The sequence below is a fragment of the Amblyomma maculatum genome, chromosome 2 (assembly GCF_055883805.1).
Source record: "Amblyomma maculatum isolate TAMU_Amacu chromosome 2, ASM5588380v1, whole genome shotgun sequence".
In the NCBI taxonomy this organism is placed as follows: domain Eukaryota; kingdom Metazoa; phylum Arthropoda; class Arachnida; order Ixodida; family Ixodidae; genus Amblyomma; species Amblyomma maculatum.
The window spans coordinates 197,894,597-197,913,574 of NC_139345.1; the positions used below are offsets into that span (position 1 = coordinate 197,894,597).

At 46.7% G+C, this 18,978-nt stretch overlaps 1 protein-coding gene across 1 annotated transcript in view; it reads right to left on the reverse strand.

Moving 5' to 3' along the window:
* The window catches only part of LOC146200875 (endothelin-converting enzyme 1-like), a 182,286-nt gene that overhangs the window by 115,494 nt on the left and 47,814 nt on the right, over nucleotides 1–18,978 (reverse strand). The window contains exon 3 of the mRNA XM_084592984.1: nucleotides 3,155–3,351. Coding sequence (XP_084449110.1) covers nucleotides 3,155–3,351 — 197 coding nt within the window. The remainder of the gene's footprint in view (nucleotides 1–3,154; nucleotides 3,352–18,978) is intronic.

Sequence of the window (18,978 nt, forward strand, 5' to 3'; positions counted from 1 at the left end):
TGCTTGCGTTCTCGGGTCCTCATACCGGCTCGGTAAAGCCCGCCAACAGGCCATAAGCGGATCCGGAAAACAAGATAGAAGGTGCTCACTGAATTCTATTGGCCGGGGGTACAGGCTGACATTAGAACATTTATCAGGTCATGCGACACGGGCCAACATATCGTGCCGAAAAGGAATGTCGAGCTAAATAGCGAGCGAGATTAATCTTTGCATATCTTTCCAGGCACTCATATCAGAGAAACAAGGATGATTGCTATTTGCAGTGAAGGTCCGAAAGAGATAGCCAAAGCATGCAGAAAAACTGTAGGACTGAAGGACTACATTCAAATCTACAAGAGTCACTGTTTTAAGCCCAAATCAGTACTCTCGATTTTTACAGGATACCTCGCTGACAAGCATCGCTCTGCCAGAAGGATTAGGGCCAAAACTAGCAATAAGTCGTCACATCGATGTACAGACGCCTTTCCTCAGGTGACTTTGTACTCGAAGTCAAGGAAACGCATTAATGAACTTCAGGGCGGTCTCAATGAGGCATTCGCTGAAAATTGCTGGCTTAAAACGAAGAACCTAGAAGTAAAGAGCTCCTGTATGTTTAGAGTTGAGTGAAAGAATGTTTGCTCTCTGTATAATTGAGACACTGAGCGCTAGTGCTGTTGAAAGAGATCGCGTGTTTCTGTCGCTGGTAATTTCGTGACGTAGATCAATTAATGTTTACAGTGTTGTCTTTGGTTACCATGTACAAGAATGCTTGATTTGAAAGGGATTGCTGAACAGTTGAAAAAATCGGAAGCGTTCGTCTGATTCTCTGTGCATATTCTGCTTTCGTTTATTTTTTTTTTTCTGTGTTTTCAAGTTCTTATGATCGCCACGTTTTAAGAACATTAGTGTAGATCACGGGGACTTTAGAAGCACTCTGTTGTACTTAGTGTTTTATAAGGAACACCTATAGACACTCTTCTTTGAACGCTGGTGACACTCCTAAAATGTGTGATGTGCGCAATGTGCTGTGCTTTATGCTGTCTGGTCGTCGAGAACACCAAGTGCCACGCTCGTTTGGTTGAAGTTTTGTCCTATAAAAACTTTCGGAAAGAAGGAATTTTGTAAGTAGCTGTGCCACACGGCGGCTGCATCTTTCAGCACGAGGGAGAAGCGAGAAAGAAGAGGACGAAAGTGTGTGCTGCGTGCGGGATAGAAGAGACAAGAGGGAGAAAGGCGGATCCGCGTTGCAGAAAGACGGGTGGTCAGGGAGCTGCGGCTGATCGTGTCCCGCCTGGCCTACGACCCGGGAGACCAGACCTCGGAGTGTCCACGGAGCTCCTGCTGATCGCGTCCTACGTGTCCTATGACAAGGGTGACTACACCTGGGAGTTGCCGACTCGTGTTGTGCTCCTGGAGCACGTAGCCATCTTGCACGTTCGGCGTTGTGCTGGGTGCGCTGGAGAGACGCACATAAAAATTTGGTGTTTATGCCGCTTGACGGCAAATTGTGGCCTCTAGCCTCAGTCCAGCCTTTCCCGCTTACTAGCCACCCGCTGTCCTGAACCAAGCGCCTGTGGACACAAGTGTGTTCCCTGCACTGTGAGCCCATGCGACCGGGAGCGTTTGCATAGAATTCCTTCTTCTAGCTTACGTGAGCCCCGCCGGGGTGGTGCAGTGGTAAGACGCCCGACCACTGTGCCGGAGTTCCCGGGTTCGAACCCGACCGCGGCGGCTGCGTTTCGATGGAGGCGAAACGAAGTGGCATCCGTGTGCTGTGCGATGTCAGCGCACGTTAAAGATTCCCAGGTGGTCGAAATTGCTCCGTAGCCCTCCACTACGGCTCCTCTCTCTCTTTCCACTTTCATTCCCACCTTCCTCCCTTCCCTTACGGCGCGGTTCGGGTGTCCACAGAGTAAGTGTGACAGTTACTGCGCCTTTCCCTTCCTGTGAACCAATTTACCTTCTAGCTTACGTGACTGCTACCAGTTTATGTCCGTCTTCGTCTTGTTTGTTAAGTACGTTATTTGTTGGTATTTGTGTTGTATAATCTTTCTTTATAAAAAAGATATGTTCCTATAATAGGGTGGAATGTTGGAATGGTTATAATATTGCGGCTAAAATCCGGTAACACGAGACGAATGATAGAGAGGGGGGACACGGCATTGCCCCCTCCACCCGCCACCCTATGGAATCGTGTCCCCCTCTCTACCCTTCGCCTCGTGTTAGCGCTGGTTTCAGCCACAAGTTCCTAGTCTGACTGGTCTGGTAATGCTTTTGTTTGACCCCCCAAATCTGCCCTTCTATTAGTGGGTTTTAACTCCTCATAATAACATACATTCAACGGGGTTAAAACGCCTAAACGAGGAGTATTTCAGTCCTCGAACAACCGGATATTTACTGCCGTCTCATTATCCTTTGAGATAAATTTAAGCCATTGCAAAAGAGCGCCTCTTACAATTCAGAGGTCGCCAAAGCTCAAAGGAAATCGCAACCAAATGTTTAAGGTAGATGGGGGGGGGAGGGGGAACCCTCAGTTCACAGGTCGAAGCAACGCTTCGACAAGTGGACTTGTCTTTGTCTGGACAAACGAAGACAAGTCCACTTGCCGCTATGTTGGCTCGACCTGCGAACTGAGACTTCCCCCTTCTACTCTTGCTCAGTTTTCTTTCATACCGCGTAACCATCTTCTTCGTCTCGTTCTACCTGCCCCATATCTTAAGTGCGATGCGCCTTCTGCTTTTAGGTGCCTCTCAGACGAATAAGGGGGCCTTTTTGTTAGATAATGTTCTGATAACAAGCACACTAATTTAAATAACATTTCTCAGAACAAACAGGTTTTTAGCTTCATTCATATACAAACAATTGACAACCGTAACAACATATTTTGCTTTCAGAAAAAAAGTTTTTTTTTTTTTTTAAAGGCTTGAAAAAGGAATGTTCACTGCTGAATCCGCCTGCTCGTAATTTGGCTGTCTGATGTTTTGTGTTGCGGTTCACAATTGGTATGACAGTTTAGAGAAGAATTTTAATATTGCGATGAAGATAACCACTGGTACTTTGTGTTCTAAATATAGCAAATTTGCTCTATTGTGTGATGGAATTGATAATGTTGCGAAAGGCGTTTCTTTCGACGAAAGTAACAAGTCGTTCGTGGAGGGGCTAAGCGCTAACTCACCGCTGTCATTCAGGAACACCGCCACCAGCAGATCTCGCAGGGGTGGACTAGCTGCCGGAGCAATCCTCTGCAGTACGTGCCACTCGATGAGCAGGTTGGACTCAGCCCACGTAAAATTTGAGAGGAAGTGGACTCTGCTTTCTAAAGCCATCGGATCGAGGCTGTACACTGTGGTCTCGGGTGTGACGTTGAAGGACCTGCGTTGCGAATGTTGCTATAAGATAATCCGAAAGTTAGCTAGATGGCCTCATAAATTTGTTCGATATTTCTATATGTGAGAACCTAAATACAGGTGCAAAGAAACCTGCAAGTAATATTTGCCCCATTCTTGTGAAGCAGGTAATAAAGGATTTGCTGAATTGTTTATTGCTTGAACGATCTAATCATGTATCAATTGATTACCTTTATTTAAACATGCATTTGAGGAATGAGTAGTTGTCATTCTGCTTTCAGAGCTCTAGTGGCTACTGCCACCATCCTGACACTATCAATGAACTTTAGCTGATCTTCTGGATAATTGCTGGTCAGTGCTGCCTCTCACCACTCCACCTGTGTGGTGTTTCTTCGTGCAGTGATTAACCACTACAACACCTGGATATATGTAAGAGCATGGGGCTGTTACTGGCCAGAGGTACGTGTTGGATGCTAATTAGGGAAAAAAGCTTTGAGTACCATGTGTTAGGGATCCGTCACCGGACTCTACGTAGACTCCGCTACCTTAGGAGAAGGTGCGAGGTAAAGGCTTTCATCCCCTTGGTTTGTTAGTGCTTCAGCTAAGCTTTCCGCCATCTCGCTTTTCTCTGGGGATATTGGTACAGAAGCAGACAAATAAATGGACTTGTCAAGGAGGAGTTCCGCACACTACGCGCTCTCCTGTTGGGGCTAAGTGTGCTGTTGGTTGGACTGAAATATTATATTACTCTGGTGCCTCAGAATCTTTTGTAATTATACAGATACTGTTCCTAGCCCTGTACTAAATTTAACTGTTTCAAGATATCAAACTGCGTTCCGAAAACTCTGTTACTTCAGGCATAAGTTCCGCAACGCTCCCGCTGATGTTAAGCTCCTAAGCTATAATACACAAACATGACCTAAGATTGATTATGCGTGCCTAATGTTTGAGCCTTTCACCAAGTCTAACATCAAGAAGCTCGAAAGAATACAAAGAACAGCAGTTAGATTAATATTGTTAGGGTTTATTTACAGAGCGATTCCGCACCTTAGCCTGATGTGCTATGTAACAGATGGTGAGCTTCTTCTTCTTCTTTCTCTATTCCGGAGAGCCTCTTTTTGTACTTCCTTCTCCTCTTCTGTGCGCATGCCTGACATTTCCCCCTTGGCAGACGAAGCCCCTGGGCTGTCAGAGTCCCGAGCGAGAGTGGCAGCGCTTCATTCTTGCGACATGAACTACCTGTGTTTTCCGAGAGGGGCGACCGTGGGAACATTGGCGAGACACGACGTAATTCAACTCGTTGATGCGTTTGAGAACAATAAATGGGCCTATGTAGTGCGACAACAGCTTCTGGGACAAACCACGCTTGCGGAGAGGTGTCCAGAGCCACACTAAGTCGCCGGGAAGGTAGGAGACATCCTGATGCCCACGATCGTAGCGCTGCTTAGAGCGGTCCTGCGAGGCCAGAGTGCGTAATCGGGCGACCCGACGAGCCTCTTCAGCGCGGCAGAGAGAGCTCGAAACAGACGGCTCAGTGTCGAGAGAGAACGGCAAAATGGTGTCAAGAGTACGTCGAGGCGGACGGGCGTAGAGGAGGAAAAATGGACTATAAGAAGTTGTCTCATGCTTTGAGGTGTTGTAGCCGTAAGTAATGAAGGGAAGCACGTCATCCCAGTTCTTGTGCCGCGAGTCAACATACATCGCAAGCATGTTTGTCAGTGTCCGGTTTGTACGTTCGACGAGGCCATTTGTCTGGGGATGGTACGGCGTAGAGTGACGCAACTGGCAAGTACAATAGCGCAGAAGCTGTTCCACAACATCTGCCGTAAACTGCCGGCCTCGGTCACTGATAATTACACGAGGAGGTCCATGACGGAGGACGACAGCGTGAAGAAGAAAGAACGAGACGTCAGCGGCGGTGGCGGAAGGGATGGCGGCAGTTTCACAGTAACGCGTGAGATGATCAACGCACACGATGACCCAGCGATTGCCTTTGGACGAGCGGGGAAACAGGCCTATGAGGTCAACACCCACTTGCTCATATGGTGTGGTCGGTGGTGTCACCGGATGTAAGTGGCCCGGCGGAGAAGTCGTGGGGAGCTTGAACCGCTGGCACTGCACGCAGGAGTTCACGTAACGCTGAGTCGTTCGACGCATATTTGGCCAGTAGAAACGTTCCTTAATGCGCGTAAGAGTCCTGGCAAACCCCAAGTGCCCAGCTGTAACGTCATCGTGCATAGAGTGTAGAACAGAGGAATAGAGGCTAGCCGGAACGACTAGCAGAAAGCGTGCACCGCCAGACGAGGTTTTTTTCGATACAGCAAACCATCGCGAATGCAGAAAGGGTTCGCAGATGCCGGATCACGAGCTTTTTTAAAAAGTGCTACCAAGTCTTGATCTTTTCGTTGTTCTCGCTGGAAAGTGGCAAGATCCGGAAATTGTACGGAAACGGCGGCAAGATAGTCGTCAAAGTTGTCATCGCAGAGGGTAGTTGCGAGAGGCAGCCGCGAGAGGCAGTCAGCGTCAGCGTGTTGGCGGCCATATTTGTACGACACTGTAAAGTTGAACTCCTGAAGGCGTAATGCCCAGCGGGCCAACCGACCGCAGGGGTCGGTTGTCGGTTCGTCAATTATCTTACGTGTAAAGGAACGTCCATGAAGGTACGAGCGAAACCGCTGTACGCCAAAAAAGACGGCAAGGCACTCTTGCTCCGTCACGATATAGTTGCGTTCAGACTTGCTAAGGGTGCGACTTGCGTAAGCGACAACGTGTTGGTTTCCGTCATGCCGTTGTATGGGCACAGCACCCACGCTGATGCCTCTTGCGTCAGTGTGGAGTTCAGTGGGAGCTGTCGGGCTGAAATGACGCAGTATGGGCCGCGAGGTAAGAAGAAACTTGAGCTGGCGAAACGCAGAATCACATTCAGGAGTCCACTTGAAAGGAATATCTTTCTGCAAGAGGCATGTGAGGGGGTAGGCTACGTCAGCAAACTTAGGGATGAAGCGTCGAAAGTAAGAGCACAGACCCAGGAAGCTCCTGAGTTCTTTCACAGACTTGGGCTCTTTGACGCAGCTGACAGCTTCAATCTTCTGTGGGTCAGGCCTAACACCGTCTTTGTACACCAAATGCCCAAGCACAACGATCTGGCGTTCACCGAAGCGGCACTTCTTAGAGTTCAGCACGAGACCCGCTTTCTCCATGCAGTTAAGGACCACAGCTAAACGGCTGTTATGCTCGGCGAAGGTCCTCCCAAAAATCACTACGTCATCTAGGTAACACATGCAAATTTGCCGCTTCAGACCACGCAAAAGAGTGTCCATAAATCTTTCCAAGGTAGCCGGAGCGTTGCATTGGCCGAAAGGCATCACGTTAAATTCATATAACCCATCGGGAGTCACGAATGCCGTCTTCTCCTTGTCTTTCGGATGCATCGGTATCTGCCAGTATAAGGACCGTAAATCAACAGATGAAAAGTAGGAAGCTGAATGGAGGCAGTCAATGGCATCATCAACACGTGGGAGCGGGTAAACATCCTTCTTGGTGACAGTATTGAGGCGGCGATAGTCGACACAAAATCGCCAGGTGCCATCTTTCTTTTTCACGAGAATCACAGGGGCGGCCCATGGGCTAGATGATTCCTGAATGATTCCTCTTTGCAGCATATCACGGACCTGTTCGTCAATTATCTTACGTTCTGAAGGTGACACACGGTATGGTGTCTGTCTAATCGGGTGTGCAGATCCAGTGTTGATCATGTGATGGGTGCGGGAAGGCGGAATCGGTGGTGGCTGATCTCGAGCAAAGTCGAACACGTCCGCATGTTTCATAAGAACCTCCATCAATATTCGCTGGTCGTTGGTGGGTAGCGATTCATTTATCATAGACTTAAACTGGGAATCAGCATGATCGGGACGTCTAGTTGAACGAGCAACGCCATCATTGAACGCGGCGATGTGCATAGAAAGGCGTTCTTCAAAGTCGGCGAGTTTCAAACCACGCGGCAATACGGCAGGTTCATTCGTATGGTTGACAGTCCAAAGCGGGGTACGGCCCTCGTTCACTCGAACAACGCTGCGGGGCACCAACACACTCTTTTTGGCACCGGAAATGGAAGTGGGTTCCACCAGAGCGTCGAAGGCATTGGGAACCGCACCCGAAGACACAACTGGGACGAAGATGGCGGACATCGCCGGGACGACGGTATCTTCGAAGACAGAAAACACTTGGACCGCCCGCGGCGATTCTTCTATGAGGGCCGATCGAAGGCTGGGGCTTATTGATATCTCGCCACTGTTGAAGTCGAGAGTTGCGCCACACTGCTGTAAAAAGTCAACTCCTAGAATAACGTCGTGCGTAGAGCGAGGGAGCACCGTAAATTCAGTTCTAAACTCGTGTCCAGCCATCGCTACATTTACATAACAAATACCAAGCGGAACCAACGATTCTCCCCCTACACCTCGAAATATGACAGTTCTATCCCAGCCAAACATAATTTTGCGGCCGAGACGGTTCTTAAAATCTAAGCTCATCACGGAAACTGTAGCACCAGTATCCACTAAGGCCATAACACAAACACCATCCACTGACACTTCCAAGCGGTTCTTCAGCATAACGACCGGTAGAGGAATTCGCAATATCGATGACCTGGCGACCGCACCTCCATCGGCCGCACACGCTAGTTTCCCGGTGGCGGAGAAGAACGGCGGGGAGAAGGCGATTGTCGGGAGCGGCGGGCAGGATGAGTCAGGCTGCGATCAGAAACTGGCGAGTCGTTGCGTGGTGGTACGTAGCGGTAGGAGCCCGAAGGAGGGGGATAGGTCGGGTCATGGACTTCTGGGCTCACAGTAGAACGGCGATTTGTCCATTGGCGCTGGTAGCGTGGTGGCGGGTTCCGGCGGCGGCAGAATCTGGATATGTGGCCAAGCATACCACAGCGGTAACAGACGGGTGGTGCACGAGCACGGTCCAAATAATAGCCCTCGGTAACAGGATCGCAGCGATCAGCAAAGTCCAGCCGCTGGGGTTGTTGCGGAGGAGGTGGCGCCCTGTAGTGGGAACGAGCTAGGGGAGCAGGGCCATATGAGTCGTTTCGGTGGTCACGGACAGGAGGAGGAGCGGTAGAACACCAAGAAGAGCGCTGGATGGGAGCTGCCTGCAGGGAGCAGCTATCACATGGGATTGCACTGCGGTTCTCATCTTGATGGCGGGAGAGCTCATCACGGACAATTTGGCGAATCATCTCTGCCAAATTCGGAGGCTCACGTGAATGCTCGTGAGAATCCGCGCTTGCAACAGTGGTCACGTTAGGCAGACGGCCGAATTTCGGGGTTATGCGATGGAACTTTAAAGTTTCGAATGTACGACAGTGCTTGATCACGGCCGCGGGAGAATCTAAGTTTTCTTTTGTAATTAAAAAGTTATATACATCCACCGCGATGCCCTTTAAGAGGTGGCCAACTCTGTCTTCGTCAGACATGCTCGGATTCACCGCTTTGCAGAGTTTTAGGACCTCTTCTATGTACATTGTGCATGTTTCACCAGGCCCTTGGGCTCGCTGGAATAAAGTCTGCTCAGCGCATTTCCGTTTTGCCGTGGTATCCCCGAAACAATTTCGAATCTCCTCTTCAAAACGATCCCAGCTCGTTAGAGACGCTTCGTGGTTCTCAAACCATGTCAGGGCTGTGGAGTCTAAGAAAAAAACAACATTTGCCAGCATTACAGTGGCATCCCAGCGATTGTACTTGCTCACCCGCTGGTAATTGGTGAGCCACTCATCCACATCTTCGCCAGCCTTGCCAGAAAAGGTCCGCGGCCCACGGTAATGCTGCCATACGGGTGCCGCTGGGCCTGGCTGCCGTGCGTCGCCGTCCTGGATCATTGCGGTGGTCAAAGGGGGAAGCCCAGCGAGTCTTCGGCTCGAACGTGGTAGAGAGGAATCCGTGGTGATCTTTGCAGCACCTTCCACCACACTGTCAGGGTTTATTTACAGAGCAATTCCGCACCTTAGCCTGATGTGCTAAGTAACAGATGGTGAGCTTCTTCTTCTTTCTCTATTCCGGAGAGCCTCTTTTTGTACTTCCTTCTCCTCTTCTGTGCGCATGCCTGACAATATATTCATAGTTTCTCCGCACTGACTCCCCAACCGAACTAATGCTAGTCCGTGGTATTGAACAACTACAGCCAAGGAGGCAAACTTTTTGTTTACATTTTCTTTGCTTAGTTCTGAATAATTAGGTTAGGCTTGACACTTCGCTTTATCTTTACCCAGACACTCACAAAGCTGTACTAACCTTTTATTGTTCAAGAACCAATTTGTTAAAATTTTTCTTTTTTCCTCGTACCATCCATGACTGGAACTCCCTACCCGAGCCATCACAGCCTAAAAATTTGTAACCTGTGTTGTTTGTAGCCATCTTTGAAAACATAAGTGGTTATTATTATTATTCATTGCAAAATCATGTCTGCTTATGCTGAATTTTATTGTCGTACATTATTGTATTGTTCACTGCTGTTAACCTGCCTGCTTGGAACTCAGCAATAGTCTGCGGTATGTACACAAATAAATTAATAAATAAATAAATATTTGTGACACTTGTTCACAAAGTTTTTTTGTGAAGATCGTTCTCTCCAGAAAGCTTTACGGGAAACGTGCAATGATTCCCCATATTTTCTACACATATATCTAACAGCTTAAGTTCGTGATGCGTATTTGCAAAAGTGTCACGAAAAGCTAAATAAACGCTGAACAACAAAAAGTGTGAAGGTAAATCAAGTAATATCGGCATCTGACTGCTTTCATGTTTGGTCGAGATATTCGTCTGTATATGTTTCTGTATCAGAAAGTTATTGCTGTCGTCTGCCGCTGTAGTAAATGCAGCCCTGCTAAGGATACTTTTTTGCAGTTCTTACCGTGTAGCTCTAAGGAGTCACTTTATATAGCACATCTACAGAATGTGGCATTACATTATTTAGGCTACCTAAACTTGGTCGGCAGAAGCTATGGTATCGCGGCATGCCATCGCGCAGTTCTTTCTTTTGCGCCGAGACCCCGATGGCATGCCACATTATAAATCTATTTACAAAAAAATAAATGCCTTGAGCTGAAGCAATATATTCTTCCCGCTTAGTGAGGATTGCATTGTATTGCGTCCCGATGCATTTCAACTAAACCATTACATTTACATGTATGTTGACGACAATATAAAGAATTTTCCGCTGGCATAGACAAATGGCTCAACGGCTCTCCTCATGCTTGCTTGACTCTAGCAAATAGAAGAAAGTAGGTCTACGACAAACAATTTACTCCCAGGACTGAGGCGCGAGATGGCAAGAATGTTCGAGGAAGCCGACCTCATTCATCATTTTACGCAATTTGCCACAACAATTACTCATGAAAGTGGGTTTGCGCATGTCATCAAGCGGAAGCAGGGCTTCAGAATCTAATAGCAAGTCCCTGAATCTTATTAGCGCAGCCAAATACAGTGCGCTGCTTTAGGGAGGAAAGACGCTGCTTACTCCTGCGCCTTAAAAGTGAATGGATGACAGTGCACGACGACTTTCAATCTTTGCCTACCTAGCAACTGTCTCGGTCATCAAGAGATTATATTGTAATGTGCGCGTTGTACATACAGACGAGCTTGCAAGAGACGAACTTTACTTTTACAGTAAGGTAGGCAGTACGCGTTGCTACCTTGTTCCAAAATAATGGTGACATACAAAAATGAAACGATTTTTGTGGCACTTTTCACGCAGTTTATTCGACGTTTGTGCTTGTGTGTTCCTTAGGTTAGGTTAGGCGAAGTTAGCTAGTCTGCTAGCACTTGTTATTTTTCTTCATTTAACATCTCCGTTATAAAAATCGTGGTATATAAACCCGATCACCATTGAAAGAAAGCAAAAGGCGACAAGGTTTCGAGGCACATTTTTGCTCCGGCTAAGGATCCGATGGGGCAAGACTTAATACTTCCCTATACAGCATAGTACCTCCCTACCATCGATTTGCTGTTACACACGTATCCATTAGGATGACATTGTAAGATACAATATTACGTGAAATACCTCCTCACATACATTTATAGACTCGCTTTAATCAAGCTGTAGAAAAGGGTCTGCTTGATCTAGGGGTAGGGTACCTAGCTCGTAAGATAAGGGCCATGCGTCCGATTCCAACCTAATGAACACAGTTCCCGGGAGTGCAAAATTACCTCCCATCATATTCTTATGTAAGGAGCATGCTTGACTCACATTGAGACCGTGTAATCAAAATAGATGTGATATTTCAACCTTCTGTTTGCTCCACTTCGAGCGGAAAAAGTCGCCCAATTTGACCAATCACAAATATTATTAGACACATCGGCGACTACAGCATTTCCGGGGTACCTGCTGAGCGGGAACCTAGGTGTACCAATAAAAGGTCCATGTTTCATGTGAAGTCGCTGCACACTAATGATAGGAATAGGAACACATCAAGAGTCCTTCAGTACAGCGCCGCCCATTCCTGCGAGTACCACCGGGACGGGATGGTAAGCACCACAAAGCACAATAAAGTAAATCAATAAACTTTTGGCTAATTTCACATTTATCAGAGCTTCATGTTGTGCCAAGGCTTGGGGGAGGGTCTCATTGCGGGAACGTTAACTTGTGTAGCATTGTGCAAAGTATTTATACAGCTCCTGAACTGTAATAAATGAGAATATTTTGAACATTGGTCAATAATGTTTTTATTCATCCTCGTAAGTTTATTTCAGTAGACAGCGCGGCTATATCCCGTTATCTAGACACCGCAAAAGAAATACCTTACACAATTCGAACATTTATCCGGACATAACTTGGTCAACTTGGTGGCACCGGAAGGGCAGGGATGCTTACCCATCTCTTCTTTGTTGCCAGATCGCACTGTCATCAGCTGCATTTATCAATGGACACAGTGCGCATGCTTGCTGTGAGGCAGCATTTCTGAATACTCTGGACCGCTTGACTGACGGCCTTATCAACGACGGAGTACTACCACAGTCACTCAATTCCCTTGCACGCGTGGTACGCCCATACCAGCTGACCCAGGCGGTGATGTCATCAGAAGCACGTCTGCGCAGCTATATAAGCAAGGGCTCCACCGGCCGATACTTCAGTGGACTTGGTGGCACCGCACGAGCAGGGATGCTTACGCATCTCATCTTTGTTGCCTAGGTTGGTGATAAACACATAGTTTATTCAGGTCAGGTTGACTCTGGTGCCTTGACAGTGCTCCAAGTCCACAGTTTCTTGTTTCCACAATGGCTGATTGTGTTATTGTAATTAGAATGCTGCTACTGACATGTGGTGGCGTAAAATCAAACCCAGGTCCGAGCTCTGACTCAGACTCTGAGTCTAGGTCGAAATGCTTGAAATGCGAGCTGAAATGCTTGAAAAAATTCTAAAAGAGCAGACGAAAACGAACAAAGAATTGAAAGAGATAACAACAAAATTAAAACGAGTAGAATAAACGGTTAGTGTCCAAGAAAGGATCACAGTAACCGAGACAGAAATGAGCATATTGAGGCAGTGTGAAGAGAAAATAGCAGAATGCGTAGCCACTTGTATGAATAACGACAAACCGGGGCTCGATTTTGTCAGCAAAGGTAGGATCTGGAAAACAGGAGCCGGCGCAATAACCTTCTCATTTTCGATTCAGAATAGATAGCCGGCAGAAGATACAATAGTACTTGAGGATAAAGTTAACCACGATATTTTTAAGACCGTTCTTGGAGTAGGAGTAGCCTCAATAGAGAGAATACATCAAATCAGATACAGCAACAGCGAACACTCGCATCCGCTCATGTTGAGGCTTATTCATTTTTCTAAAAAAGCTAAGATTATGTCCAATTGGTTTAAATAGAAGGAATCAGATATTTCTATAAGTGAGGACTTCTCAAAGATCGTAAGAGAGACGAGCAAATATTTGGCGTTTTGCAGCGGGTGAAAAGGCGAATGGAGCGAAAGTGTCACTTGTTTTCGACAAGTTGAACGTGGACGAGACTGTGTACATATGGAATCCACAACAAAGTTACAGATTTGGGGCATCTCGCTCCAATGGTTCGGCAATTTACCAAACGAAAGACCGGCGTAAAAATGATATGGCCATAAAACTCATAGACTTATATCTCTGAATGCTCGCAGTACACTTGCAGTCATAATACTCAGTGTTCTTGCAGGTATAATACTGTTATATCAGCCAAACATTCTGGTCGTAAGCGAAACGTGGTTGCATGCAGAAGTGCAGAAGTGCAAGACTCGGAAATAATCACTACATCGTACAAACTTATCCGTAATGGCCGAAGCGCTAGAGGAGGAGGAGTCTTTATAGCAATAAAACCGCATTACAATTTTTCGCATGGATGACAGTGATGGTCATGAGATGTTCAAGCATCGTTGCGCAAGAAAAAGCGACGTAAAGAACGGCACGAAACACAAGAGCGCCAACTATCAACCAACTAGCCCAACTAGAAACCCTCTTGATGGTCATGAGAATGCGTATGGTCCAATACACAATGCGCAGGCAAACGCATACTCTTTGAAGGCGTGTACTAACCTCCCAACGCTCCCCTGAGTATCTCGAAACAATGAACGGCTACCTCGTACAACGTGTGAATTTAAATTCCAAAATAAGCGTAACAAGAGACTTGAACTTGCCTGGAATCAATTGGTCAGACTTGCCACACGACAACAAAGAAGCAAAAAGCGCAGAAATGTTGCTACCGAGCACCTTTAGATTTTCATTAAATCATTTAGTTTCAATCTAATACTTGAACTTTCGGTTCGTGCTCTTCTCTACCGACAGCATGCTTGCTAGCAATTCCCTTGAAAACTATTCAGTAAACGTGACTAACAGAATTCCAAACCATAACAAGTTAAACCTGACAATTTCATTGTCTCTTTCAAATAAGACTGTCAAACTATCTGTTACTTTTATTCAGAGTACGAACGGGCTGATCACGCTTCTGTATTAAATGAACATCGAGCTCAGTGGAGCACAGGTCTCCAAGTTTTGTTTCCGACTCTTAACAAGTTTCTTTTCGACGTCTTTAAGGCCGAAAAAAAGTATTTCTCCGTAAGAAGTAATCCTACTGCGGCACACACGTGTGATGGTCACAGTGGCACAGCGTCAAGAAAAGAATCCTTCATTCATCGCCCATCATCAGCCGCCAGCGCCACCAGCGTACAACGTGACCTCCCGCCTCCCAGAAAGACTACATAAGGACAGACACCGGACAACATCGACCATTTGGCAGCCAGGGTTGCGGGAGTGAACAGGCCCCGACTATCTTGTGCTCTTCACGCAGGTATTTCTCCGTAAGAAGTAATCCTACTGCGGCACACACGTGTGACGGTCACAGTGACACAGCGTCAAGAAAAGAATCCTTCATTCATCACCCATCATCAGCCGCCAGCGCTACCGACGTACAACGTGACCTCCCGCCCCCCAGAAAGACTACATAAGGACAGACACCGGACAGCATCGACCATTTGGCAGCCAGGGTTGCGGGAGTGAACAGGCCCTGACTATCTTGTGCTCTTCACGCAGGTATTTTTCCGTAAGAAGTAATCCTACTGCGGCACACACGTGTGACGGTCACAGTGACACAGCGTCAAGAAAAGAATCCTTCATTCATCACCCATCATCAGCCGCCAGCGCTACCGACGTACAACGTGACCTCCCGCCCCCCAGAAAGACTACATAAGGACAGACACCGGACAGCATCGACCATTTGGCAGCCAGGGTTGCGGGAGTGTACAGGCCCTGACTATCTTGTGCTCTTCACGCAGGTATTTCTCCGTAAGAAGTAATCCTACTGCGGCACACACGTGTGACGGTCACAGTGACACAGCGTCAAGAAAAGAATCCTTCATTCATCACCCATCATCAGCCGCCAGCGCTACCGGCGTACAACGTGACCTCCCGCCCCCCAGAAAGACTACATAAGGACAGACACCGGACAGCATCGACCATTTGGCAGCCAGGGTTGCGGGAGTGAACAGGCCCTGACTATCTTGTGCTCTTCACGCAGGTATTTCTCCGTAAGAAGTAATCCTACTGCGGCACACACGTGTGACGGTCACAGTGACACAGCGTCAAGAAAAGAATCCTTCATTCATCACCCATCATCAGCCGCCAGCGCTACCGACGTACAACGTGACCTCCCGCCCCCCAGAAAGACTACATAAGGACAGACACCGGACAGCATCGACCATTTGGCAGCCAGGGTTGCGGGAGTGAACAGGCCCTGACTATCTTGTGCTCTTCACGCAGGTATTTCTCCGTAAGAAGTAATCCTACTGCGGCACACACGTGTGACGGTCACAGTGACACAGCGTCAAGAAAATAATCCTTCATTCATCACCCATCATCAGCCGCCAGCGCTACCGACGTACAACGTGACCTCCCGCCCCCCAGAAAGACTACATAAGGACAGACACCGGACAGCATCGACCATTTGGCAGCCAGGGTTGCGGGAGTGAACAGGCCCTGACTATCTTGTGCTCTTCACGCAGGTATTTCTTCGTAAGAAGTAATCCTACTGCGGCACACACGTGTGACTGTCACAGTGACACAGCGTCAAGAAAAGAATCCTTCATTCATCACCCATCATCAGCCGCCAGCGCTACCGACGTACAACGTGACCTCCCGCCCCCCAGAAAGACTACATAAGGACAGACACCGGACAGCATCGACCATTTGGCAGCCAGGGTTGCGGGAGTGAACAGGCCCTGACTATCTTGTGCTCTTCACGCAGGTATTTCTCCGTAAGAAGTAATCCTACTGCGGCACACACGTGTGACGGTCACAGTGACACAACGTCAAGAAAAGAATCCTTCATTCATCACCCATCATCAGCCGCCAGCGCTACCGACGTACAACGTGACCTCCCGCCCCCCAGAAAGACTACTAAGGACAGACACCGGACAGCATCGACCATTTGGCAGCCAGGGTTTCGGCAGTGAACAGGCCCTGATTATCTTGTGCTCTTCACGCAGGTTAGTTAGTTCTCATCGATTCCTTTTTGTACATTTTCTGGCGCAACCACTGCTGCCAGTAGTTTCACTGCCAATCATTTCACTGTCAAAATGCCTACCAACGCGGAATTGGCAAAAGATGTTGACGAACTGAAAAAAGAAGTGCATGAATTGCGGAGCAGCCTTGCCCTGTTTAATGAACTCTATGAGGAAACGGGAAACAAGCAAGCTGACTTAACAAAAGAAAATAAGGAACTTGCCCGTTGCAATAAACAGTTGGCACAACGTTTGGCTGAACAGGAGCAATACTCTAGGGTAAATAATGTTGAGGTTAAAGGAGTTCCTTCGACTCAGGGTGAGAGCTGCGTCGCAATCCTGGAAGAAATCGGATTGAAAATAGGTTGTCCATTTTCTAGCACTGACTTAGAAGTTGCTCATCGCGTTCCTGCGAAAAGGGACACCAACATCATAGCACGCTATTTTTGCCGTACCAAGAAGGCAGAGTTTGTTGCAAAAGCTAGGAAAGCACGCATCAGCGAAAGTTCGATTGGATTTAGAGTCTCTGTTAACGACGACAAGCCAATCTACGTGAACGATCATCTTACCCCAGAGAACAAACGTTTGCTTGGCAGAGCACTAACCCTGAAAAAAGAAAAAAACTGGGAGTTTGTGTGGGTGGATAACGGACGTATCAAGGCAAGGAAGACCAAGGATAGTGATAGGATAGTGATCCAAGGATAGGATAGTATCGCTGGGTCTGATGATCTGTGTGTTTTCACTTAAACCGTGCACCACACATCGATAATCATCATGCTCAACTCAATAGATCACCTTAAAAGCCTTCTCATTAATTCAGCTCATACCCATAAGTCTGTTATCCACTTCGATTCTCGCAGTTTACCAAGGTACTACGATGACTTAGTTAACTTTTTAACGCTCGCTGGTCACTCCTTTTCACTAATTTGTCTTTCTGAGACAGGGCTGTCACCTGACGATGATAGGCTATTTGCTTTACCCGGCTATCAAAATGAATACTGTCATAGGTCAACTGACCAGCACGGCGGATCTGCAATCTTTATCTCTAATGCTATATCTTACAAAAGCCGTCACGACATCATGTTTAATACAGAAAAGTGCGAATCAGTCTGGCTAGAATTTGAAAAATCCATTTTTGCTTCAAACAAAAACACTATCATTGGTAGTATCTATCGCTCACCTTCCGCATCTTACGAGCATTTTTGTCGTGAACTAGACGTTATCCTTCAAAATTTGAATTGTGAAAACATGAACATTGTCATCTTAGGTGACATTAATGTCGATATAACTGACATTTCTGATAGCTCTTGTTCATTATACAAAAACTGCTTGCTCGGCCACGGATTGGAGTCATTATTAGAGTCACCTACGCGCATCACACATCAAGGCTCAAGCACACTCATTGATCATGTATTATCAAATGTTATTACGCCTACGATCGCAGGACTTATCAACTTTGATATCACGGACCATTACCCTGTCTTTCTGTTAATCGAATGCCCTAATAAGGCGACCCCCAGAATACGCCACAAGCAATCTTTCAATAGAGGCCGGTTTGTTGAGATAGTACCTGAGACTAACTGGGATAGCATATTACATGAAACATGCGCCAATAACGCGTTCAGTAAATTTTCCGTGAAGCTCAAAGAAATCATTAGCTCATGCACGTCACTAAGCCACATCATTCATTGGTATTCAGTTCCGCAGAACCCATGGATCACTAACAGCCTTCTAAACTGTATAAAGAAAAAAAATAACCTCCTCAAAAAGGTTAGGACACAGCCATTTAACTTCCACCTAAAACAGCGCTTTCAAAAATACTCGGATATTCTCTCCGCAGCACTTAAACGCTGTAAACAAGAATACTATCAAAATGAGATACTTATAAATGGAAATGACAGTCGTAAGAATTGGGCAACAATTAAAGAGTTCTTAAACCTGGCTGAAAATAAAATAAGCATAACAAAAGTTTCTGATGGCGAGAGTACTTTAAATAATCAATCCGACATTGTCAATGCATTTAATTCCTTCTTCTCGCGCTGCGGTTCCTTGCCTCCAAGCAGATTCTGTAGCCCTAGTCGATGCCCTCATTCTTTCTACTTACGTCCTACTTCACCAGATTTAGTCTTTCAGATAATTTCCAGCTTAAAAAATACTGCTCCTGGAATCAATGGAATTCCGTCTTTCAAAATAAAGCTGGTTGGTCTTGAGCTGTCAAATGTTCTTAGTCACATAATAAATCTAGTATTTAGGACTGGTGTTTTTCCAGCTGAACTTAAAAAGGGTAAAGTGATACCAATCTTCAAAAAAGGCAACAAAAAATGCCTAACTAATTACCGTCCAATTACTATATTACCTTTCTTTAGTAAAGTAATAGAAAAGCTAATCGTCAATCGCATAATGAATTACCTGCCTAAGTTCAAACAGTTAGCAGATGAGCAATTTGGATTCCGCCCTAATTACTCCACAGAGCTAGCTTTAATCGAATTCACAGACAGTATTAAACAATATATAGATAATGGCTTTTTTTCCGGTGCTGTTTTCTTAGATTTCACTGAAGCTTTTGACAAAATTAACCATACAATACTGTACACTAAATTAGAATCCCTTGGCATCTGTGGGCCTG